We start from the raw sequence: 26697 nt of genomic DNA on the forward strand, positions 1-26697 counted from the left end.
GTAAAGGAGGCATTAGGAAAGGTAGAGTCAGTCAGAGTGACCAGTAGTGGTTTTGATTTCATGCGTCTCAGAAGAGCAGAAGGAGAGAGCATTGTTTTTTGGAGCAGGGCACCGATAAAATGTGTTATATCTGGAGTTTCGTTGGAAGAGTGAAGAGTGTCTGCCTACTCATGTGATGCTGCGATATGTAAGATACGCAGTGAGAGCGATTGTGAATAAACCACTGCAGTTATGAAATTGATAAAATAATGGCCATGTTTCAAGTGTGTACCGACGGAATATTTTTGGTATTTATTAGGATCCCCATTAACCACTGTAAAAGTATCAAAATGGTTCACTTCTCTCATTGACTTCTCAAACCCATGCTTGGTCCGCTTCACAAGCGTTCTCTGAAGTCTCGCGTTGTTTGCGTCTCTTGGGTTTAGAAGCTGGTAGTGGGGGAACAGGAAATTCCACGCAGGCGCACATCATTCTTCACAACAAAGGACACGCCAGAATTGTGCAGTCGAGACCAACTTCTGTGTACGTTTCAAATGTATTACTACTGGTATGTAATAGCACGTTTTAATATCTTAAGAACCCGTCATAACATGCTAGGTAACAAATACGTCAAGTTATTATCACGTCTGGTAGAGAATTTTTTTTTTGCCAAACCGCGTGAGTGAACGTGATCACTTTTTTTTTATTTTTTTATTTTTATAATTGACATAGATACTGTAAGCATGAGCACTTAGCTGTGTTCATTATAACCAGGCCTTTTGCTATAACATATTAACTTCAGCATACTAACTTCATCTGTCTACCAAGTATTACTCAATAGGAAACAGCACTCAATAACGCTGACACAAGCAGGCTGATGTCTCCACTCACAGCACATAAACAGGAACTGGCCCAACCACAATGCCTTAGTCTCAGTATCGGCCAACGGCTGGCTATGTGAAAACAGGAACTACACATACATTAAGGCACACAAACTCATTGCACACATATGCTGCACAAGATTATAACTTATCTAGGACACACACACACACACACCCACCCTGGACTCAAGAAGACAACAAGGACATTGAGCAACGGCTGAAGCGATGGCCTGCAGGAGCCAATCATCGGAGACTACGCCTGGACCTGAACCAACCATAGAACCAGAACTTCAAGACTCAACCTACTTTCTGTGCTGTATAAAATATGTAAACAAACTGTATTAGGCGCTCTCTCTTTTAGCTCACTCGGAGTTACTTGACAGAGCCCATGCATGCTGTACCAGATATCTTTACTCTGAATAAACTGTCACTTGTCATACAATAGATCACTTTGTCCGAATCGATCCTTGACCGACTCGTCCGCCTGCACATCTCATTTTATCAACAGAATTTTGGTAGCAGAGGATGGTTGTCTAACGACCCAGTACTGAGTGGTTGATGTGAGTGTGAGGGGGCGAATTGGTGAAAGGACGGTTCGTGGAGGACGGGTGAAACCATTCGGGGGTGGACAACAATTCTGCTCAACTCGGGAAACTGATCTCTGGTCGACCACAAAATAAGGTAAGCAAAACCTGTTATATCAAACTTTGCATATTGTCGAATAGTCATACCAAATTACGATCAGTAGTACCGAGTGTGGGTAAGAATTTTTGTGTAAATTTTACATAAATAATGGACTTGAAATTGACAGTGAAGTAAACATATGTGGTAATTAGAATATCCCGATAGTCCGGCATGAGAACGGTCCGGTGGCAGACACCGGTAAGGGATAAGTAGTAGTTAGAATATTCCGATAGTCCGGCATGAGAACGGTCCGGTGGCAGACACCGGTAAGGGATATGTAGTAGTAGACCTAATATTAATAGAATATTCTGATAGTCCGGCTGTGAACGGTCTGGTGGCAGACACCAGTAAGGAATAAAATATAGTCTAGGATAGATTTTCACCGATAGTCCGGCTAGTGACCGGTCCAGCTGTGTCTGGTAAGGTGGTCTATTATTGAGTATTGATGTGATCAGGATTATATTCTTTGTATAAGTGATATTCGTTCGGGCGTCTGAAAAAGGGCGTGATCAGTTTTATCATTAACATCTGAGTGTGATTCGATCATCCATCTGCAAAAGATAAATTCAATTAGTGTTTTAGAGAAAACCTATAGCCGGTAGTGTCCGGTGAGGTTAAAATCCAATAGCTGGTAGTGTCCGGTGAGGTGTCTACAATAGATTAATGTATGATTAAGGTATGTTGGACTGAAAAGTCCGCTTTGTGTTGTGGCCAGAATTAATGTGATAAATGTACTAATGTGTGATGTCATAGAATAAGATGTTCTAATTGAACAATTGTGTTTAAAACTATGTCCATGTAATAATATTTGTGTGTTTACTATAGACTAAATGTAAACGGCGTTTCACAAGTCCCTGATAACATTACCAATATTTAAAATTATTGTGAGAAAAGTATTTCCTAAATTCAAAAAAAAAAAAAAAAAAATTATATTATCCAAATTGTTAAAACATAGTTTATGTTGATAATCATTTCCTGAATTGGGGGCTCGTGTTTAATCATTAAAACATTATTGTTTAAAATTCTGGATATATGACGGAGAGGCTCTGAGTTAAGACAGAGTACGAGTAATAGTGTCTCCTAAGAATACATCACTGGCACGAGCCAGTGACGGGCTAAGTATATCCAAAGAGTGTACAAAATATTTCTAAAAAACACGTAATTATTATTAAACTAAAATGGCGACTCCGCAACCTCCAAAATTAAAATTCAATGATTTTCTAGATCAACGTATGCAAGATAGGTCAGGAGGAAAGGAACAGTGGAAGTCAATAAAGAAGGTTTGGGAAGGGTTGAAGTTGAAGTGGACACAGGCAGGTTATTTAGTAGGGGGAACTCCAAATAGGGTTCAGCTTAGCACAATGGAAGGCGAGTTGCGTGAAGCATTACAGGAAGCTAAAGACAGGGAGATAGAACAGAACAAGTTGCATGTATTCAAGAAGGAAGGGACTAAACAGAGAGAGAAAGCAGAAGCTGAATTGAAAATAGGCACTTGGGCTATCGAGGAGACCCGTAGAGCACAACTGAACAAAAAACCGGAAGTGATGGGGGTAGTGGCTGGGGCAGAGGCGGAGCCATCAATGGAGGCGAAACAGAGGAGTGACGAAGTCAAATTGGCCCCTGCAGCAGTCTCCCCCACTCCTGTGCCACGTTTATACCCGAAGCTACCAGAAGATGTCACTCACCCACCACCATATTCATTGACAACCCAAGCTCCCTCAGCCCCTTCCATCCAGGCACCAGTTCTCCACATCGAGGAAGGCCTGCTACAGGGACAGGTGTCAATGCATTTGACTGGAGGCTATATAGACTGTGAGGAGGTAGGCCAACCCTCCACCCCCTGCTCTCTAGAAGGCGGATTGGTGTCCACACCCCATGAGGGTCGAAGCCTACAAGAATGTGGAGAAGGACGGACACCTATGGGAGAAAGGAGCCGTGACTCATGTAAGTCACTCAAATTTTCCCAAGAACCCTTAATGAACACCAGCCTACTGCAGCCATCAAGTTATCAGACACTCACGTCTCACTCCTTTCAGTCAAAACCTTCCATTCAGTTCAGAGAGCTACCAGACTCCATCAGATCCCCTGCATCTCGAAGTGTTGGGTCAGCCAGATCCCACCTGAACGAAAGAACCAGGGGAACTACTGTCTACAGTGGGGAGCATGAGCATTCCTGCCCTGAAGTGGATGTCCAACGTGAATATACCTATTCACACAACGAGCCTGAGGAAGAGGACGAAGATGAGCTACAAAGAGTGACAACTGATGAAGTATGGCAAGCTGCCCTACAACTTAATGCGGAACACAGACATGCAACCGGAAAGGGTGGACCATGGCAACTGAATGGGTATTACTTGGGAGATGTTGAAGACCTGCATGGACAGATACCGCCGAGACCGGCACCTAGGAGGTCTAAACGCCTACAAGACAAAAATCAACTAAGAAGAGAACAAGAACTACAAATGCCTATGAGACTGAGTGAAAACAAAAAAACCGAAGAATATGTGCCATGGAAAATGCAAGACCTCACCGCCGTAATGGAACAACTACCTAGTCTCCACGGAGGAGCATCAGCTTGGCTACTACAGTTACAGACCCTCATATCAGGATTCCGGCTGGCACTGGGAGACATGAAAGCGTTGCTGGCGAGAGCAACTGATCACACCACCCCCCTCCCAGGCCCACCACCGTATCTAGTATGCTGTCTTTCTTGGGCCTCACTGGGTACAGCCGTACACACATTCCTGACTACACTGCCAGGACTGAACCACTGAGGGAAATAGTCAGACATGCAGGCTCAATAAACCCTCATGCTCCTCTTATCTGGTCACCTGAGGCCTCTGAGGCATTTGGCCAGTTGAAAACAGACCTGGCTGTGGCTGCAGCTCTCACTGCACCTGACTATGGCAAGACCTTCCATTTGGATGTTTCTGAAAAAGAAGGATTCACGTCATCCGTTCTCTTCCAGAAACATGAGGGGGAGAGAAGAGTCCTGATGTACCACTCCTCAAAATTGGATCACATTGAAATGGGACAAACCACATGCTCAAGATACGTTGCAGCTGTTGCTAAAGCCATTGAAAAAACTGCTTACCTCGTAATGTGCCACAAAATGGAGATCCACACCCACCATGGTGTTGCAGCGTACTTGATGGCGAAGGAATTCACCTTCAGTGCAGAGAGAAAAAACAAAATTCAGAACAAATGTACACAGTCACACATCACGTTTGTCAACACGGACAAGAACATGGCTGATGCCCTTAATGCGGAAGAAGGAATGACCCACGTCTGCGCAGAAAGAGCTGCTCAAGAACTTAAACTCAGACCAGACCTGGAAAATGAACCCATATTGACTGCAGACCTATGGCTGTACACTGACGGGTGTTGTTACAGAGGAGAAGAAGGCAACATAGCAGCATACGCAGTAGTACAACAGACTGAGGATGGAGCTCACACCACCCTGGAATCAGGTATAATACCTCAGCCCGCATCAGCCCAATTGGCAGAGATAATTGGACTCACCCAAGCATTAACACTGGCCAAAGGGAAAAAGGTCAACATATACACCGACTCAGCGTATGCTCATGGAGCAGTACACATCGATGGACCACAATGGGTCAGACGAAACTTTACCACTACTGGAAATCTACCAATCAAGCACAAGACCCAGATGGAGCGTCTGATTGCTGCTGTATCACTTCCTGAAAAAGTGGCCATAATGAAATGCAAGGGCCATCAGATATTGAACTCCAAGATCAGCAAGGGAAATGATGCTGCAGATCAGGCAGCTAAGAAAGCAGGAGGATACACTCCCAGACAAATGGTTCTCCAAATAAGTCCACCTAGGACTGAATTGACTAACCAACACATCAAAGAACTACAACAAGCAGCCGGACCATATGAACACTCAGTGTGGGAACAGAGGGGAGCGACAAAGGGTCCTGATGAACTGTGGCGATGCCATGATGGCAGACTAGTGGCCCCTGCAAACCTCTGCCCTGAACTAATCAGAGAAGCACATGGACTAACACACGAAGGGAAACTGAAGACTCTACAGAGAGTCTCTTACGTGTGGTGGCATCCTTACATGAAAGAAATTACAGATTTGTTCTGTGACAGTTGTGCCATCTGTGGAAGTCACAATCCAAAGAAACCTTACCAAACACCAATGGGTCACTATCCGGTACCTAATGCCTGTTTTCAAGACATCAGCATAGATTTTACAGACATGGGAGCAGATCAAGTGAAGGGAGGAAAGAGATATTTGCTAGTAATGGTAGACAGATTCTCTAAGTGGGTAGAGGCCATTCCTACAGCAAAGGAGGATGCGAAGTCAGTCATTAAGTGGCTACAAACGGAACTTATACCCAGGTATGGGGTTCCTCGACAAATCAGGTCCGACAATGGGTACCACTTCTCAAATCAGCACCTGAGACAGGTGGAGGAGAGGTTTGGCATTACACACAAGTTTGGCTCTGTGTATAAGCCGCAATCGCAGGGCCTTGTGGAACGCTGTAATCAGACTCTGAAAGCTAAAATAGCTAAAGTATGTGCAGGAACCAAATTGACCTGGGTGGAAGCCCTGCCCCTGGCACTGATGGCCATGAGGTCCTCACCAGGTGCAGGGACACATCTTTCACCCCATGAAATAATGACAGGTAGAGTAATGCCAGGGCCACCAAGAGAGGGAGGTCATATGCCCCCTCTTGATGTGCACCAGATAGGGATGTCTGACTATGTGAAGAAATTGACGGAATTGTCTGCAGCTCTCTCCAAACAGATACACCGTGTCGCAGAGGGGGAGCTGACTGACGTCCCGGAACAACCAAGGGTAAAAGTTGGAGACTGGGTAAGGATCAAGGTCCACAAGAGAAAGTGGGCTGATCCCAGGTGGACTGGACCGTACGAAGTGAAGGAGGTTACTTCACACTCAGTCCAGGTCAAAGGTAAATCAGGCGCACCTTGGCACCACCTGACACATTGTACACCAGCCCCAACCCCTGCCAGAACACTGGCTGAAGTAAGAAGTGATTTACTCACATCCAATTCGAATTCAAATTCTGACATCCCTCCCGTCTGATCATGTGGAGGATACTCCCATCTTCAGATGATAGGGACACTAGAGTAGCACCATGGGCTAGGAGAAGTAGGAGACCATGGGAAAGACTGGGTTGTTCTGGCCCATTGTGTGTCCTAATTGTAGTCAATGTTGTTTTGACATTGGGAGTAATGATATGGGAAGCCCAGGTGGCGGTTATGGTACTCATGCAATCAGTTGGTCTAGATCAGTGTGGTACATGACAGAAGGGGGGTATAATAAATAGACGTGGAAGAATTTAGTGGCGGAGACTGGTCCTGACTGGTCTAGCTGGACAGTGCATCAGATGGCACTCCTGTGGCGGAGCAGGTTGACGTTAACTAAAGTTACAACTGGTTTGAAATTGGTAATCAAACACAGGGAAGGTGGTATCGGCTGTACCCCCTTCTTATTGGCACCATGGGAAGAGCAGAGAGTCTATTGGCATCTTAAGATTTGTTTTACTAACATAACCACCCCTCAAGCTGTTCTTTCTAAGCGACAGGTGGTATCCACTTCAGATCCAGGATTGGGGCCTATTATCATCTCGTCCGGATTGAATCCGCCTACAGTGGATGATTCCATCCTGATGGCTTCTGGAGTCTCTGGTTTCTCCAATAATTGGTTACTACTGACTGAAGAAGCTGGAAAGGCGGCCCGTACTGACTGTGTGGTATGTATGGGAGCTAGGCCTCTCCTTCGCATTGTGCCTGCAGCCTTACCTGTCAATTGTGTTTTCCCTGTTATGAGATTTAATAACCCACCCCAGAATTGTTCTTCCTGGGATAAGGTTTATCCACTAGTCAAGGGCAGACAGGCACCGATCTTCTCCTCAGAGGTTGCTGAAGGGAATTTCACATGTGTGAACATGACCCGAGGACCTCCAGATTTAGGTACTGTCCCACCCCACTGGTGTAATGCTACTTACTTTCCTAATTCTCCCCTTACAGTTGTCGCCAGAGCAGATGTCTGGTGGTGGTGCGGTGGTAAGCGGCTGTTTGGGCGGTTCCCAAAGAATTCTACTGGCCTTTGTGCTCTTGTCTCTCTGCTTCTTCCCATTTCAGTATACCCAATAGGTGTGACTGAGTTGGTGGCTCAATTTGAAAAGGATGCCTTCCCGTCCAAGAAAAAGAGGACGGCTAGATCTGATGGTGGTGACCCTACGTACATACACGCCATAGGAGTTCCCAGAGGGGTCCCGGATGAGTATAAACTTGTTAACCAGATTTCTGCTGGGTTTGAATCTTCTATTTGCTGGTGGAGTACCATCAACAAAAATATAGATCGAATTAACTATATACATTTTAATGTTCAGAAATTGGGCAACTGGACACAGCAAGGTTTTGAAGCCGTCCATGGTCAACTGGCTGCAACCAGCCTTATGGCTTTCCAGAATCGTATCGCAGTTGACATGCTCTTAGCTGAGAAAGGAGGTGTCTGTTCTATGTTTGGGAAACAATGCTGTACTTTTATCCCCAATAACACTGCTAGTGATGGAAGCTTGACTGTGGCTCTACAGGGTCTTAGGACTCTTAATGGTAAAATGAAATCTCACTCCGGCATTGACAACTCTATGTGGGACTCCTGGATGGATGCCTTTGGTAATTACAAGACTCTCGTTTCCTCTATTTTAGTTTCTATTTCTGTTTTTTCGGCTATTCTGGTTTTGTGTGGGTGCTGTTGCATTCCATGTATTCGCTCGCTTACCAATAAGGATAAATTAAGGCTATTGACCCTAGCGCCCCGGCTCAGATGTATCCTCTCTTGGCAGAGGATGACTATGTTGATCTGGGCCCGGAGGATGAGACTGTATATCAGACCACTGACCACACCGCTGTCTAGAGAGGGAATCTACTTTTTCTATTTCCTTTTTGAGCTGTTGTTCCCCATTATGTTAATAAGGGTTGGAATTTCCTAGGTGGCTGGTAGCCAACTTAGTACATGTTGAGATGTGGATGGAGAACATGTTGGTATTATCCGCTTATGCTTCTGCTTGTGCCTTATTGATTTGTCACGTCTCTTGGGAGACGTGAAGAGAGGGACTACCAAACTTTCTCCCTGAGAAAGTTTCTAGTACATTGTCACGTCTTTGTAGACGTGAAGAGAGGGATTTGTAAGCATGAGCACTTAGCTGTGTTCATTGTAACCAGGCCTTTTGCTATAACATATTAACTTCAGCATACTAACTTCATCTGTCTACCAAGTATTACTCAATAGGAAACAGCACTCAATAACGCTGACACAAGCAGGCTGATGTCTCCACTCACAGCACATAAACAGGAACTGGCCCAACCACAATGCCTTAGTCTCAGTATCGGCCAACGGCTGGCTATGTGAAAACAGGAACTACACATACATTAAGGCACACAAACTCATTGCACACATATGCTGCACAAGATTATAACTTATCTAGGACACACACACACACACACCCACCCTGGACTCAAGAAGACAACAAGGACATTGAGCAACGGCTGAAGCGATGGACTGCAGGAGCCAATCATCGGAGACTACGCCTGGACCTGAACCAACCATAGAACCAGAACTTCAAGACTCAACCTACTTTCTGTGCTGTATAAAATATGTAAACAAACTGTATTAGGCGCTCTCTCTTTTAGCTCACTCGGAGTTACTTGACAGAGCCCATGCATGCTGTACCAGATATCTTTACTCTGAATAAACTGTCACTTGTCATACAATAGATCACTTTGTCCGAATCGATCCTTGACCGACTCGTCCGCCTGCACATCTCATTTTATCAACAATACTCTGGGTTTGTCTGAGTGGATGTATCTCGTCAAGGTAATCTCATTAAGGATCAAATAATTTGAGATTTCTGGGTTCGTTTTTGGTTTTGTGTAACGTTAAAATTCACGAGCTGGTAAAATGGCGGCTCCCTCTCGGTCTGCATCAACGGACTTCAGTGCAGGCAGTGAGGGTGCAGCAGAGAGACACCATTTTACGGTTGCACTACTGTTTTGGAGATAAATGTAATGATGATCAGTTTTTTACACGTGTACTAATATTGAGACATTCAGTTGTTTCTGTCGGTCTATAAATGTTACTATGGTGTGAACGGAAATAATATTGTTTTTTGATTGAAATAATACAGTGAAGACCAGGTTATTCAGGAAAATAGTACATAGTGCTGCCTAAAACATACTGCAACCTTGTACTAAATGTTTTTTGAGTCATTTATGTCAATTCAGAAATCTACTATAGATTAAGTTCTGTAGCCTAATATAAAGTGTATACTTTGTCTAATGTGAATGAACTCGTGTTTTGTTGTCAATGCTTAGCTACCAGATCTATTGAAATGAGATCAGTGCTTGAATTGGACAGGAGCTCACTGGAGCTGAGTACCAGCACCTCAAATTTCTACCGCTTGAGCTCATGTTCCTCTTCTAGAGAATAAAGTGCCAGAACTGTCAAGAGTAACTTTTGTATCCGTTCCTATTTATTACTACTGGCCGACTCAGATTAAGCCTGAGGCTGGTAACATCAACAGTGAGGACAAACCCAGCCTGCCTCTTATTGGGAATTTTCCAGTAAATGTGTGCACATTATACATCTTAGAGTAGTCAGCAGAATAAGTGCACTCTATATGTGTGTCTAGGTCATTAGGCACCATTAAACATGCACCTGTCTTGAGAGTGGGTGTGTCTGTTTATTGTTGTACCATTGCTATGGCTTCATGTTGACTGTTGCTATGGTTATGCCAGGAATGGAATCTATGCCCTACATGCACCTGTCTTGGGAGTGTGCATATCTTGTCTATTTTTGTACCATTGCTATGAATGGAATCTATGCCCTAATGTGAAACCAAGCTAAAGTTAGTGCAAGGCAAAAAGATAATGGTGGCTAAATGGCCGAGGGGATGAACCATTAACATAAAGAGGAGTTACGTAAAGGAGGAAAACTATAACAAGTGTATGCCAAGGCTGGAAAGACACTTGCTTCATGAACCAGCTCGGGTTCTATTACTTTGTAATAAAGTCTTTTTGAACTCACAGGCTCCGGTATTTCCACGACACTCTCCTTCCACACTGAGTCCAAACCTACAGTCACTGGGTCCTGATTGTGACAGTGGAGTCCAGTTTGCTCTGCAGGATCCAGAGATGGCATCAGTGAAGCTGGAAGACTGCAGTCAAACAGTGGAACTGAATGCCAACATTAAAGATGAAGAAGTGGAGGAGAAGATTGGGACATCTGTTTCTCATGGTAAGAGCAGGTTCTATCTAACTAAGTTTGTTGTTCATTCCAACTTCCCAATGTGTATGAAAAGTTGCAGTAGAACTGTTTCATGATGAACTGTTTCAATGAGAAGGTAGATGTTATTTCATGCTACTGACTAGGGATACACAATATATCGGTGAACATATCAGGTGTCTAGTTTAACGCTGATGTGCAAAACCGATGTCAAAGCTGACGTAAATACCTACCAATATAACGTAGGTACAGGACGTAATGAACTCGCGTAAACTTTTGCGACACAGCATTCCCATCCTAGCCCACCATGTCTGCTGTGTGTTGACTTCAAATTCTGGGGTGTGAACTACGTTTCTATGTAAGCGTTGATAGACATGGTAATGGCTTCATAGTATTGGAGAAAAGCTGAAAAAAACTGACCCTCCGTTACATCGTGACGTGTCATGCTGTAACGAACAGCATGCATAAAGCAACTATTTATGTCTTACAATCTCTCTCCACCAGGTGTAGCACTTCTCTCATCGTTTTAAAAACAAGAAATGGACAGTGACGGGGGTAAGGAGAGGATACCTAGTCATTTTTTGCGTCATCATTGCATGCGATCAGCATTCTCAAAGGCGCTGTTTACTTCTAAGATCACTTTAGCACTGCCCTAAAAACCCTATTAAAATTCGACACAAACCTTCAAATAGGAATCTAATAAAACATGTACATAAACTCTTTATCGTGTTTTATTGACATTTGAGGCGATAAGTTGGACAGATCGAGTGGGGAAAAAAGCTATTTTCCCACACAACATCTCTCCTTCTCACTATCACGCATTAGTTTCGCTTCCCCACCTGCCATTTAAAAAAAGACCCCACAGGGCTCATTGCCTGCTTGAATTATGCAAAAAACGGGCAGTGTTTACATCATGTAATTGATAATGTTGGAAAGGGGAGAAATTGTGCTTTACAATGGTATTGACATTACAGTTGATCTGGAAGTATTACGCTTTTGGGGCGCTAAAATAAGGGTAATTGTACGGACCAAGGCGATGTACGAGTTTACGTGAGTTTACGTTAGCACCAATACAACCAGCCTGAAAACAATAGCTAGGTTGCCACTTGTTGTTCGCCTATTGAAATTGAATTTCAGTTCATGAAAATAAACAGTTAGCCAGCTACTTTACCCTGTTGCCCAAAGCTTCTGTTATAAGCAGCCAACTAGCTTCATGTGTTGTGAAGCTAGCCACAATAAGGATTGGCACAAAAGTGGAATTTGCTGTTTTCAAAATAAAGGTATGTCATTGATAGTGATGCAAATGATTACAAATAGTAGAATTATGCCCTACCTTTACTTTGAAGGCTAACTGCAAATTCCACTATTGTGGCTAATCCTTATTGTCTCTAGTTTCACATAGATGGGTCCAACCACCATTAATCAAATAAGAACCGTCTTATAAATTAGGGCTATTTTAGATAATGATACCTAGCTATATAGTTAACTACCTGACTATAGCTACTGAAACAGATTATGTCGGTTTGCGATGTTTTTGGGGAAGAACATTGTTTGCATTCATGAGTTAGCTAGCTTTTTTTATGACCAGCATCAGAGCATACGTATTGATGAATCGTTGACATGTGAAATTCGAGTGATTGTGTAATCAATGTGTAATAACTACGTAAAAAAAATATGAACGCGTAAAATTATTATGTGACGGCCAGTCATATTCAGGTCCTGATTGGTCAACAAGCTTGTTTTTTGACACGCAAAGACCCAAACGGCTTCCATAGAAATCCTGGTTGAGAATGAAACGACGGAACAAATGAACAAGGAAACAGCACAGCAAGTAAGTGAGGAAATAGGTTTTGATTATGTTTTACTGGTAATGGGGACATATGGAAATGCCAACAAAATAACTTTTTGGTGTGTTTGTGTAACCTTTTATTTAACTAACTAACAAATTCTTATTTACAATGATGGCCTACCCCGGCCAAACCCGGACGACGATGGGCCAGTTGTGCGCCGCCCAATCATGGCCGGATGTGATACAGCCAGGATTTGAACCGGGGACTGTAGTGACGCCTCTTGCACTGAGATGCTGTGCCTTAGACTGCTGCGTCCATGTGTGTGTTTGTGTGTGTGTTAACTATTTAACTGTACTAAAATGCATAAAAGGCCACAAAAAATGTCAATATCGGGTATCGGTAGCTGTTTTTTTTGTCAAGGAAAATATCGGAATGGGCAAAAAATGTCATAGCGGTGCATCACTACTACTGACACTTGCATGGTTTGACACCAGTATTGCCAGCATTTGTTTTATTAACTGGACTGTCTGGAGTGTTCAGAGAGGAGACTAAAGAAGTGAAGTGGACAAACTGCCAGTGTTTTAAAGTTCTATGAAATGAGTCTGTGTCGTTACTAACCTTTGTGATAGTGAGTGGAGGAAAGGTTGCTGGATTGAATCCCCGAGCTGACAAGGTAAAAATGTTATTCTGCCCCTGAGCAAGGCAGTTAAGCCACTGTTCCCGGGGCACCGAAGACGTGAATGTCGATTATGGCAGCCCCCCCCCCTCCACCTCTCTGATTCAGAGGGGTTGGGTTAAATGTGGAAGACACATTTCAGTTGAATGCATTCAGTTGTACAACTGACTAGGTATCCCCTCTCCCATTCAGAAAGTATTCAGACCCCTTGACTTTTCCCACGTTTTGTTACGTTACAGCCTCATTCTAAAAAGACAGAGAGACAATTTCATGGTCACACTCCAGTTTTGAAGCTTAATGTAATGATCATCAGTTTTCTACATGTGTACTAATAGTCAGACACCTTCAGTTGCTTCTATCTTTATCTATAAATGTTACTGTGGTGTGAACGGGAAACACAATTGGTTTTTGATTAAAATAATACAGTGAAGACCAGGTTAACTAAACGTATACTAAATGTGTTTTTGTCATTTATGTGAATTGGGGAAATCTACTTTAGTTTAAGTGCACTTAGTTTGTGTAGACTAATTTTAAAGTGTGTACTTTGTGATATTAATGAATTAGTGTTTTGTTGTCAATGCTTAGCTATCTGATCCATTGAAATGAGATCAGTGCTTGACTTGGACAGGAGCTCACTGGAGCAGAGAACCGGCACCTCAAATGTCTACTGTTTGAGCTCATGTTCCTGTCAAGGCTTTGGGTAACTGGTGAAAAGGAGTCAGACGCAGGAGAGTTGAGATGCGTGGACAAGGTATTTAATACACGAAAAAACACGGGTATAGAAATAATACAATGATCCGTGAAATTTTCCGGTACCACGAATAAACTGCCGTTCATACAAAGCCCGGCAACAAAATACCAGCCATCAGATACGTATGTATGTGTGAAACAGAGGGTTAAATACTGAATCTGTAATGGGGGAATTGAAACCAGGTGTGAAAAAAACAAAGACAAAACAAATGGAAAATGAAAAGTGGATCGGCAATGGCTAGAATACCGGTGACGTTGACCGCCGAGCGCCGCCCGAACAAGAAGGACTGACTTCGGTGGAAGTCATGACACCGACCTCGGGGACGACCCGGATGGAGACGGTGGAACTACTGCAGCATCGACGGGTCCAATACGTCCTCCACCGGCACCCAGGATCTTTCCTCCGGACCTTACCCCTCCCACTCCACGAGGTACTGAAGGCCCCTCGCTAGACGCCTCGAGTCCAGTATGGCTCGAACTGCATATGCCGGGTCCCCCTCGATGTCCAAATGGGAGGAGGAACCTCCCGCACCTCAGACTCCTGGAGTGGACCAGCCACCACCGGCCTGAGTAGAGACACATGGAACGAGGGGTTAATATGGTAATCGGGGGAAGCTGTAACCTGTAACAAACCTTGTTCAGTCTCCTCAGGACTTTGAATCGCCCCACAAACCGCGGGCCCAGTTTCCGGCAGGGCAGGTGGAGGGACAGGTGGAGGGTCGAGAGCCCCGGTGTGCTGTGGCGGTCTGTGCCAGTCCGCTGACGCCTCCCGGCCCACTGAAGGTGCACAAGAGCGGTGTCCCATGTCTCCTCCGAGCGCCTAAACCAGTCGTCCACCGTAGGAGCCTCGATCTGGCACTGATGCCTAGGTGCCAGAACCGGCTGGTACCCCAGTACGCACTGGAAGGGGGAGAGGTTAGTGGATGAGTGGCGGAGCGATTTTTGGGCAATCTCTGGCCAAGGTATGAACGCCGCCCACACCCCCGGCCAGTCCTGGCAATAGGACCGCAGAAACCTACCCACATCCTGGTTCACTCTCTCCACCTGACCGTTACTCTTGGGGTGAAAACCTGAGGTAAGGCTGACCGAGACCCTCAGACGTTCGATGAACGCCCTCCAGACCCTTGATCAGATACTGTGTCCTCAGGCACCCCGTGTTGCCGGAAGACGTGTGTGAACAGGGCCTCCGCAGTCTCTAGGGAGGTAGGGAGACCGGGCAAAGGGAGGAGACGGCAGGACTTAGAAAACCAATCCACAACGGCCAGGATCGTGGTGTTCCCCTGTGAGGGAGGAAGATCTGTTCGGAAGTCCACCGACAGGTGCGACCACGGCCGTTGTCGAATGGGTAAGGGTTGTAGCTTCCCTCTGGGCAGGTGCCTAGGAGTCTTGCACTGGGCGCACACCGGGCAGGAGGAAGCATAAACCCTCATGTCCTTAGCCAAGGTGGATCACCAGTACTTCTCACTGAGACAACGCACTGTCCGGCCGATACCCGGATGACCAGAGGAGGGTGACGTGTGGGCCCAATAGATCAAACGGTCGCGGACAGCAGACGGAACGTACAGACGCCCAGCTGGACACTCGGGGGAGTGGGCTCTGCACGTAACACCCGCTCGATGTCCGCGTCCAGCTCCCACACTACAGGTGCCACCAGGCAAGAGGCCGGGAGTATGGGAGTGTTATCCATGGACCTCTGTGTCATACATCCGGGACAGTGCATCTGCCTTAGCGTTCTAGGAACCTGGTCTGTAGGACAGGGTGAAAACAAAACGGGTAAAGAACATGGCCCACCTTGCCTGGCGAGGGTTCAGTCTCCTCGCCGCCCGGATGTACTCCAGATTGCGGTGGTCAGTCCAGATGAGAAAAGGGTGTTTAGCCCTCTCAAGCCAATGTCTTCACGCCTTCAAGGTCTTGACGACAGCCAACAGCTCCCGGTCCCCCACGTCATAGTTTCGCTCCGCCGGGCTGAGCTTCTTCGAAAAGAAGGCACAGGGGCGGCGCTTTGGTGGCATACCTGAGCACTGAGAGAGCACGGGTCCTAACCCAGCCTCAGACCTGCGTCCACCTCCACTATGAACGCCAAAGAGGGATCCGGATGAGCCAGCACAGGAGCCGAGGTAAACAGAGCCGTGACCAAAAGCCCTGTCCGCCTCAGCCGACCACTGCAAACGCAGTGGTCCCCCCCTTTCAGCAGTGAGGTAATGGGAGCTGCTACCTGACCAAAGCCCCAGATAAACCTCCAGTAGTAGTTGGCAAACCCTAGAAACCGCTGCACTTTCTTTACCGTGGTGGGAGTCGGCCAATTACGCACAGCTTAAATGCGGTCACTCTCCATCTCCACCCCCTGATGTGGAAATGCGATACCCTACGAAGGAGATGGCCTGCTGGAAGAACAGGCATTTCTCAGCCTTGACATACAGGTCATGCTCCAACAGTCGTACAAGTACCCTGCATAAATGGCGCGGGTAGAGGAGTAAATCAGAATGTCATCGATATACACCACTACACCCTGCCCGTGCAGGTTCCTGAAAATCTTGTCTACAAAGGATTGGAAGACTGATGGAGCATTCATCAACCCGTATGGCATGACAAGGTACTCATGGCCTGATGTGGTACTAAACGCCGTCTTCCACTCTTCTCCCTCCCGGATACGCACCAGGTTGTAAGCGCTCCTGAGATCCAATTTTGTGAAGAAGTGTTCCCCGTGCATTGACTCGATCGCACTGGCTATGAGAGGCAGCGGGTAAATACCTCACAGTGATTTGGTTAATGCCTCAGTAGTCAATACACCTCTATCCTTCTTCTTCACGAAAATGAACTCGAGGAGGCAGGTGAAGTGGAGGGCCGAATGTACCCCTGCCCCAGAGATTCGGAAACGTATGTTTCCATAGCCGCCGTCTCCTCTTGCGACAGGGGATACACGTGACTCCTGGGAAGTGCTGCGTCTACCGGGAGATTTATCGCACAATTCCCCTCCCCCCGTCGATGGGGTGGTAATTGAGTCAAATCGGTATATTCAGAGGGGATGCGCACGGTGGAGACCTGGTCTAGGCTTTCCACTGTAGTAGCACCGATGGAAACCCCTACTCACCTGGGTTGACACGAGAGTGTCCCGACAGACGTCCTCGCGCCTGCTGCTTCGACTCCCAGAGGAACCTCCCCAGCACCGACCGGCAGTGTGCCCTCTGCGGCCACAGATGGTGCATGGAATGGCCCCGCCTCCGGTCGCCCTAAGTGCAGCACCTCCCAGCTCCATGGGCGGTGGTGCTGGGGGATGGAATTGACAGACCCCGATCTGGATGTCCGCGGGTAGCCAGCACGTTATCCAGCCGGATGGACAGGTCCACCAGCTGGTTGAATGTGAGAGTGGTGTCCCTGCAGGCAAACTCCCGACGGACGTCCTCGCGCAGACTGCACCGGTAGTGATCGATCAGGGCCCTGTCATTCCATCACGAACTCCTGTGCGCTCCTCGTCCCCTGCCTCAGGTGTACGAGACGTGAAATCCCAGTGGTCCAACAAGCTGCTTCTTCCCCAACATAAGGCGTTGGCCCACTCCAGGGCCTTCCCTGAGAATCAGGAAACGAGGGCGATACTTAGCCCGGCAACAAAATACCAGCCATCAACATAGAACTAACACGCACACATACATGTGGGAAACAGAGGGTTAAATACTGAACATGTAATGGATCGGCGATGACTAGAAGACCGGTGACGTCGACAGCCGAGCGTCGCCCGAACAAGGAGAGGGATCGACTTCGGCGGAAGTCGTGGCAGTTCCTCTTATAGAATATTAGCTCAACAGTATTGTGGAGCTCCTGTGCCTAAATATAAACAGTACCAGCACCCATTTCAGTCCAAGTCAAGCACTGAATTAGATAATTGAACATATAATATATTTTTAGAGAGTAAGGAAAGTGCCAGAACTGTCAAGACAATAACATTTGTTTCTGTTTCTCATTGTTACTACAGGACTAGAATTAAGTCTGAGGCCAGTAACATCAACAGTAATGACAAACCCAGCCTGCCTCTCTCCTTCCACACTGAGTCCAACCCCACAGTCACTGGGTCCTGATTGTGACAGTGGAGCCCAGTTTGCACTGCAGGATCCAGAGATGGCATCAGTGAAGGTGGAAGACAGCAGTCAAACACTGGAGCTGAATGTCAACTTTAAAGATGAAGAAGAGGAGGAGAAGATTGGGAAATCTGTTAATCATGGTAAGAGCAGGTTCTATCTAACTAAGTTTGTTGTTCATTCCAACTTCCCACTGTGTATGAAAAGTTGCAGTAGAGCTGTTTCATGATGAACTGTTTCAATGAGAAGGTAGATGTTATTTCATGCTACTGAGATGTGCATGGTTTGACACCAGTATTGCCAGCATTTGTTTTATTAACTGAGCTATCTGGAGTGATCAGAGAGTAGACTAAAGAAGTGAAGTAGACCAACTGCCAGTGTTTAAAGTTCTATGAAGTGAGTCTGTGTAGTTACTAACTCTTGTGATAGTGAGTAGAGGATGATATGAAATTAGTCTGTGTCGTTACTAACCCTTGTTATAGTGAGTGGAGGATGATATGAAATTAGTCTGTGTCGTTTCTAACCCTTGTTATAGTGAGTAGAGGATGACAAGCCCCTTTTTTTAGCTTTCATCTCTTACCCACTTTTAGAATAGTTTTATTCCCCTGTATTGTACAGGCTACTGATATGAATACATATGTCACCCAGTACAGACAGAAGAGGACCGGTCACCCCTTTGAGCCTGGTTCCTCTCTGTTTCCTCCAAGGTTCCTGCTTTGTAGGGAGTTTTTCGTGGCCATTGTGCTTCTACATCTGCATTGCTTGCTCTTTGGGGATTTTGGGTTGGTTTCTGTAAAGAACTTTGTTACAACTTATGTAAAAAGAGCTTCATAAAATACATTTGATTGATATGTATATCACACCAATTGACTGGTTGTTCTGATATTGTTCACACAGGAGACCACGTTGAGACATTCTCTATATCCAGAGAGCATCAACAGGAAGATCACATAGCAAAGAGGTCTCACCACTGCACACATTGTGAGGAGATTTTCCCATTTCTATCTAAGCTAAAAATACACCTAAAAATACACACAGGAAAAAAGCTTTACTCCTGCTCTGAATGTAGAAAATGCTTCAAAACGTCAACTAAACTAAAAGTTCATCAGAGAACACACACAGGAGAGAAGCCTTACTCCTGCTCTGAATGTGGAAAATGCTTCAAAACGTCAACTGCGCTAAAAGTTCATCAGAGAACACACACAGGAGAGAAGCCTTACTCCTGCTCTGAATGTGGGACGAGTTTCTCAAATTGGTACACCTTAAAACGACATGAACGTATACACACAGGACATGAACGTATACACACAAGAAAGAAGCCTTACTCCTGCACTGAATGTGGGGCGAGTTTCTCTGAACTGGGTACCTTAAAACGACATGAACGTATACACACAGGAGAGAAGCCTTACTCCTGCTCTGAATGTGGGGCGAGTTTCTCTCAACTGGGTACCTTAAAACGACATGAACGTATACACACGGGAGAGAAGCCTTACTCCTGCTATGACTGTGGGGCGAGTTTCTCTCGTCCGGACACCTTAAAACAACATGATTGTATACACACAGGAGAGAAGCCTTACTTCTGCTCTGACTGTGTAAAATGCTTCAAAACATCAACTGACCTAAAAGTTCACCAGAGAACACACACAGGAGAGAAGCCTTACTCCTGCTCTGACTGTGGAAAGAGTTTCTCTCAACTGGGTATCTTCAAACAACATGAACGTATACACACAGGAGAGAAGCCTTACTCCTGCTCTGACTGTGGAAAGAGTTTCTCTCAACTGGGTACCTTCAAACAACATGAACGTATACACACAGGAGAGAAGCCTTACTCCTGCTCTGACTGTGTAAAATGCTTCAAAACATCAACTGACCTAAAAGTTCACCAGAGAACACACACAGGAGAGAAGCCTTACTCCTGCTCTGACTGTGGAAAGAGTTTCTCTCAACTGGGTACCTTCAGACAACATGAACGTATACACACAGGAGAGAAGCCTTACTCCTGCTCTGACTGTGGAAAGAGTTTCCATCAACTGGGTGCCTTAAAACAACATGAACGTATACACAAAGTAGAGAAGCCTTACTCCTGCTCTGACTTTGAAAAGAGTTTCTTTCAGGAGTAAGAGAAGCCTTACTCCTTTTCTGACTGTGGGGCAAGTTTCTCTCGTCCGGACACCTTAAAATGACCTGAACATATACACACACTGGAGAGAAGCCTTACTCCTGCTCCGACTGTGGAAAGTGTTTCTCTTGAATGTGCCATTTAAAAAGACACCAAAGGAAACACGAGTGGAGCCTTACCACTGATCTGACTGTAGGAAATGTTAAAACACCAGCTGAGCTTTAAGGTCATTTGAGAAAAGACAAAGGAGAGAAGCCTCATTTCCGCTCTCAATGTGGCAAGAGTTTTTCCCAATTGGGTAATGTAAAAACACACCAACGGATACACACTTCAGAGAAGCCTTATCACTGCACTGACTGTGGGAAGAGGTTCTACAGATTGGGTCATTTAAAAAGACACAAATGTATACATAAAGGACAGGCCTCATCAGTTCTCTCAGACCAGCTAAGATTAGACACTCCACTTAATTCTCATGTCATTAAATAATTGGCAACGTTGAATTTGATAAAATGAAGAAAGTGTAGAACACTATTGTAATCGTATAGTTTCTCACTGTGAGAGAACAATGCAGAGGAAAGGGAGCATTATAGAATGTTAGTCTCTCTTTACTGATCAGTGTGCACCTTGTCAGTTTTGGTGTGAGAGAGAATAAAGTAGACGGCACACGTCAAACGTTTGATTTATGACCCTATGTCCGGATGACGTGTGCATGCCCATATTTGGGCATCCGGTAAGGTCATCCTGGTGGGAAGTGATCACGTGGTTATGCCCATATATGTTTATCCTGTTCCTGTTCTCACGCCTTAGAGTGAGTGAGACAATATGTCTATAATGCCTTTGAAGTTGTCATGATGATTGATGTCTAGTGACCTCTTTGAACTGGGGGGATGGCCATTTCAAAGAGTTTGACCCCCCCCACCCCCTGTTTATTGACCTTAGGGTTGTTGTCTATGAAACACGAATGTCCTGGGGTATTGGGGTTGGCAGACGTCTTGTTCTGGGCTTTATTTATATGGCATGTGTCCCCAGAACACTAAACAAGATTTTATAAATCAGCATGGATTTTGTGATCAGTGGCAAAGCTGTGATGACTGTAACAACGGAAGCAGGACCTCGGTTGAATACGATGCGCCAAAAAAGGCGGTTTCTAAGTGTGTATAGAACCCAAATACCGCCCGCAACTACGCTGAAAGATCAAGTGCTGATGTCTAATGGACATCAATCGGGGTATCGGTTTGATTACCTGGCCTGTAGAGTGAACCTCTATACGGTAGCCGAAGGAGAAGAATATACAGACCAGACTTTAGGAGTGGACTACGGGCTTGAAGACTGGACGGTTTTTCGCAAGGTTGTGTGTCCCGAACTGAGCCTTATCACCAAGGGGTATAGCTTGTTCAAGGTGCCCCTGACTCCTCAGGAAGAATAATTCACAGGGTGAAAATACAAAGAAAGAATGGACTTCCATGTGGCTACGTGGAGTTCTATTTCGGCAACGAGGAAACCCGCAACCAAAACATTTGTGATGGAGGGGATTTTAGGTTGCTCATGCTTATTCCTTTTCAAATTTGGGATCAAATGGAATTGAAAATGTTCCAGCTGTTGGACGCTCTCTTTGTACAGAGCCAACAGTGGCAGAGCATTGTTCATGTAAAGAAGTGCATAATATATACGAATCCTGAGGATTATGATTCAAAGGAGCCCCAAGAAGGTACATCCTCAGAAGGGACAGCCTCCGAAGAAAACTAAGTACGCGGTTGCGTTAACCACGCCCTGATACCCAAAGGACTGGTTCAACAATAAAAGGAGTGCCCTTAAAGCCTCCAGTTCTTCATTTCATCATACACCATGGATATTCATACAACATACCAGGACTCCGATACGACATGGGGGCCAGACCCTAAGGACTCTATGCCTCGCAGCCCGGCTTTCTACTCCCCCCTGGCGAGACCCACGACACCCCCTACATGTACACAGCCTGAGGACGTGTTTGATGGGGTAGTCAGTACTATTTTTGTGGACACCATCAAGGCCTCTGTAGCCACACTTCTAGACGTGGTGATTGGAGAATATATAAGAGAAATGCATCGGTTGTGAGATCAATCACCCCAGCAAGCGCCGTATATGACCCGCCAAGATACTACTTCTTCAACCAATTTGAGGAGCTGGTGAAAAGACTGTGGTCCTGCAGGTTTATACCATCGCTGGTCAGAGCCCTGGAGTCTATGGGTCTTGTGCCGTCTATCCCCAGAGTTTACTTGGTAACCACGGCATTCCTACACGAACTGAAGGAGGCCATCTACATCCACGATAAACTCAAAGAAATCCGACACACCCTGTTGGACGACAATAAATACCGGGAAGTTGTGGTGGCTGATGTGATGACTTTCTGGCTCAATAAACCCCAAGAGACCGAGTGACATGTTGTTATTTAGATGTAATGCAATGGGCAACTATGTGTATACGATGTTAGAGATAATAAATAAATGTCTTATTTTGAGAGAACTTACAAATGTTATGCATCAGATTATTGAAAATAAAGTGAACGATGTATCGTTCTACACAACACACAATGCCTGGGTTAATGTAGAGCGTGTGCTGAAAATGGAACAAATCATGAATCATGTTGTGGATGATTCTGAAGAACTAGAAACAACTTTGTCTAAGATTTGACTTGTTTGAAACACCATTTAATTGTAACGTGTATCATATTTGTTGTTTATATGCTTATATATCTGACATGTGTGTTTTCAAAGTTCAGCGACACAAGTCTGTAACTCAAAACCAAATATACAGGGTGTTGCATGCTGTGATCGTTGAGAAAACTGGGACTGAATATACAGACAATCCTGAATTGTCTGTATACGTAATACTTGATGCATGAATAAAATAATTCTATAATGAAAATGAAATGTTGTCGTTATTTGAAAGTGGCTCATTAACGTTATTGTACCTCAGAGAGGCAAGAAGGATGGCGGAGCAGATGTTGAAAAACATTTATTATAATCCCTCTAACCCCGGGTCTTATGGGGGTAAGGAACGTTTACAGAGAGCTATAGCCGAAGAAACAGGTAGCCGGTTAAGTGATGCTAAAGTGAATGAGTGGTTATCAGAGCAGGATGCATATACTCTCCATAAACCTGTAAGAAAGGCGGATCTATGTGACATGCAGGTCCTTGCAGATAAAAATGATGGAAATCGCTACATGCTAACGGTTACAGATATTTTCTCTAAAATAGCATTTGTAAGGGGCTTAAATAAGAGCGGGGCAGAGGTGACCCGGGCCTTTGACCCTATCTTGAAGGATGGAGGAGCCCCCAAGAAAGTGCAGACTGATGCCGGAAAATAATTGTTTTAATAATACTTTTCAGAAACTCATGAAGAAGGACAATATAGTACATTTTGCTAGAGGCTCGGATTTGAAAGCTTCAGTTGTTGAACGCTTTAACAGAACTCTGAAGGAGCGGATGTGGCAATATTTTACAGCTCACCACACGCATAGATATATCGATATAGTTCAAGGTTTAGTGAAGGGATACAACAACAGCTGCCATAAGAGTATATGTATGAAGCCCTCCGAGGTCTCTTCTGAAAACTCTTTTCTTCAAGTCTTTAAAAATCTGTATGGTTTGTTCCCCCTTCGCCGTAAGAAAAAAAATATTTTTAAATTCATAGTTGGGGACTTGGTGCGTATATCCAAGTTGAGGGGTGTTTAGACTAAAAATATGAGCAGCGATGAGTTGTTCACCGCTACCGAGTGTTGTCTTGGAGGATCGTTACAAAATATAACACTTACAAGAACTTGTGAATTCAATATAGGCTTTTAATACAAACATATCAGAAGCCTAGATGGTCCGCGGAACACACCCTTTTCCAGAGCACTGGCTCTGTTTTTATACACACACAGTATATGAGTCCATTCCACATGTTAATAAAGTTACTTCCCTCATAAAGTTAGTCCATCTGCCACCATTATCTTTCAATCTGTGCTTCCTGCTTGTTCACGCCCAATAACGCCCATATCTGCTTTCAATCAAGTTATAATGGTGACAGGACCTCTTCATGTCCCAAAAATAATACATGCCCATCTTATCCTATGGGCCCCTTATGTTTAGCTTGTCCTTATTAGGACTAGTAGACTATGTGTCTCTTCTCTTCATGTCCTAAAAATATATGCCCTATGTCTATAGTCCATCAGTTGGTCATTTGGCTGACCCCCTCCTTTGTATGTCCCTCTGACCTTGGTATGTCCAGCTGTCCTATGCTCTCATGGCCTTACTTTGGCTTCCTGTCCTATACAATAGACAATGCATTTTACCAGAATGGCAAATGCACTCTAAGTGTATCTTTCTCTTGTGGTACAGTATTATGTTTCTCCCTATATGTACATCTTGCTCCCACAGTGTCTGCCACGCATACCCCAGGTCTACAAGTTAAAATATTATGACGGGGAGCTTATAGAGGGATCTTTTTATGAGCAGGAATTACAGAAGGTACAGTTGGGTAAAGACAAAGTCTTTCACGTGGAGGAGATTCTAGATCAAAAGAGAGAAAAGGGTAAAAAAAAAAAAATGGGTGCTGGTCCGCTGGAAAAACTGGCCCCAAAAGTTCAACAGTTGGGTATTAGAGCAGGATGTGGTGGAGGCATCGGGGGTTAACTTAAACCCTCATGCATGATAAATACCCCATCATTCGCGTGTACACAGGAGTGCATCATGGAACACACCGGCTTCTACCTGACTCTCCCCAGTAATGCGTCGTAATAATCAGAGTTAGAATTATACAACCAATTTTCCAAAGCCTATAGAGTTACCAGAGGCCTGTAGGTCTCAGCGAGATTACATACCCCCATAGTTGGTATAATATCAAAGATAAGGACCGTGATTTTTATTGCAAAGGGATATCGGAACCTGCAAAACTTATTAAGCTTAAAAAAGCTTAAAAAACTGTCGACAGGATCGTCTCAGAGTTGAATGAACTCTTAACCCTGAACAATATGGAAATATTCCTGATCTACAACCCTATACATAAACGTGTACAAATCTCAGGGGATGCTGACGGGGGTATAAAGACCAGCGGTAAGTTAGCCTACATGTTGGGGATGGGTCCCAATAAATGGACGTATGTGAAAGATAAATTATTCCCATTCCCTGCGGATATACATTCAGGATTTTACAACATATTTGTGTATACCGACATCATATCCTATCAAAGGGTCGGAGACAGCTGTGTGCCCCTCCTGAGAACAGTTCATATAGACGGAAAGGATGGGGACATAGTCACTGTCACCTACGACAAGCCACACTACGTACCTGTAAGCAAGAAATATATTGAAAACATTCTGGTTGAGCTTAAAACGGATCAGAACGAAAACATTGAATTTACTTATGGTAAAACGATTGTAAAACTCCACTTTAGACCCACCAAAACCTCTCTACAAATATAATATTAGTATTATATATTTTTATAAACATAATACAAATCAATTTAAATAGGGTTATGGACCATCAACATCTCGACCCTAACCGCTATGTCTCATACTATGTTGATCAAGTGGGTAATGGCTGTTATGGATCCCCGACCATGTACGGTTCGGGGATAGGAGGGATAGTTCGTAACCTCTTTAGGATGGTTTTACCGTTTATGAAGAGAGGCTTCAGCATAGCCAACCCACATTTAAAATCAGTGGCTAAAAATACAGTAAGTGAGGTTGTAGCCAATGCTATGACCAGAAGGGCGTCACCAGATGCAGAGCATCAAGAAAGCTTGGGGCTTATGATGTTGTCTCGAAGACCAAAAAAGAGACCTCCGGGTATAAGGCGCAGGCTTGCTTCTAAAAAGCGGAGGTTAACAGTTAAAAGAAACTCAGTAAGTCAAAGACGTGGTACAGTGAGGAGGTCTGGACCAAAAACGACAAAAATACTCTGAAGTATTTTCTAAAAGAAGAGTGCAACATGGCTCTTTTACACCGCATGTCCTCTGAAGCTGTAAAGACAGAGCTCGATCTTTTCACGCCCCCCTTAACCCAACATTCAAATAGAGAGGTCCAGTTATGTGGAGATAGCCCCACTCTCTGCCATTACAGACAACGGTCCCATAGAATTGTTCATACCAGGCCACGGTGACAACTATCTGGACTTCAACAACACCTTGGTGCATTTGCGTCTAAAAGTGACCAAAAGAGATGGTACTAATATTGCAGGCAATGCCAAAGTGAGATGACCCAAGATGGCCGTCCGTTCTTTAGCTGTAGCCCCAACTAGGATTCTCAAGAGGGGCAGGTTTCTTTTTAAACGCAGAGACATAGCCGTTACTTTTTAGGAATGTACGCAGCCGGCCACTCCCATGAGGAGCAGGCTGGTTCGTAGCCTCAGGTGTTCTGGAATATTTGCTTTTAAATCCACGATTAAATAAGAAAATGGCACTTTGGTAGCGTCCTCATAGCTCTCCATGAAGTAGGAT

At 44.9% G+C, this 26697-nt stretch overlaps 1 protein-coding gene across 2 annotated transcripts; it reads left to right on the forward strand.

Moving 5' to 3' along the window:
* Positions 1 to 464: 464 nt before the first annotated feature.
* On the forward strand, positions 465 to 23142 carry LOC149975386 (uncharacterized). 2 transcript variants are annotated; one of them, XM_090207076.1, is made up of 5 exons: positions 9183 to 9423; positions 10635 to 10842; positions 18017 to 18262; positions 19017 to 20212; positions 20352 to 20562. In XM_090207076.1, exons 1-5 carry the CDS (start codon positions 9409 to 9411, stop codon positions 20421 to 20423), a joined length of 1737 nt encoding a protein of 578 aa, XP_090063202.1. In that variant the 5' UTR covers positions 9183 to 9408; the 3' UTR covers positions 20424 to 20562. The 2 variants fall into 2 exon arrangements, with proteins under 2 accessions (XP_090063201.1, XP_090063202.1); XM_090207075.1 differs by lacking the exon at positions 9183 to 9423 and adding an exon at positions 465 to 547 and having other exon boundaries at positions 19017 to 23142.
* The last annotated feature ends 3555 nt before the right edge of the window (positions 23143 to 26697 follow it).

This window comes from Oncorhynchus mykiss, chromosome 18, assembly GCF_057628025.1.
Source record: "Oncorhynchus mykiss isolate SJ-2025 chromosome 18, ASM5762802v1, whole genome shotgun sequence".
Classification (NCBI taxonomy): domain Eukaryota; kingdom Metazoa; phylum Chordata; class Actinopteri; order Salmoniformes; family Salmonidae; genus Oncorhynchus; species Oncorhynchus mykiss.

Coding starts and splice junctions, on each gene's coding strand:
- LOC149975386 (XM_090207076.1), top strand. Junction 10,843..18,016: donor TGGGACATCTGTTTCTCATG/GTAAGAGCAGGT, acceptor TTGTTACTACAG/GACTAGAATTAAGTCTGAGG. Junction 20,213..20,351: donor AGCCTTACTCCTGCTCTGAC/TTTGAAAAGAGT, acceptor CTGCTCCGACTG/TGGAAAGTGTTTCTCTTGAA.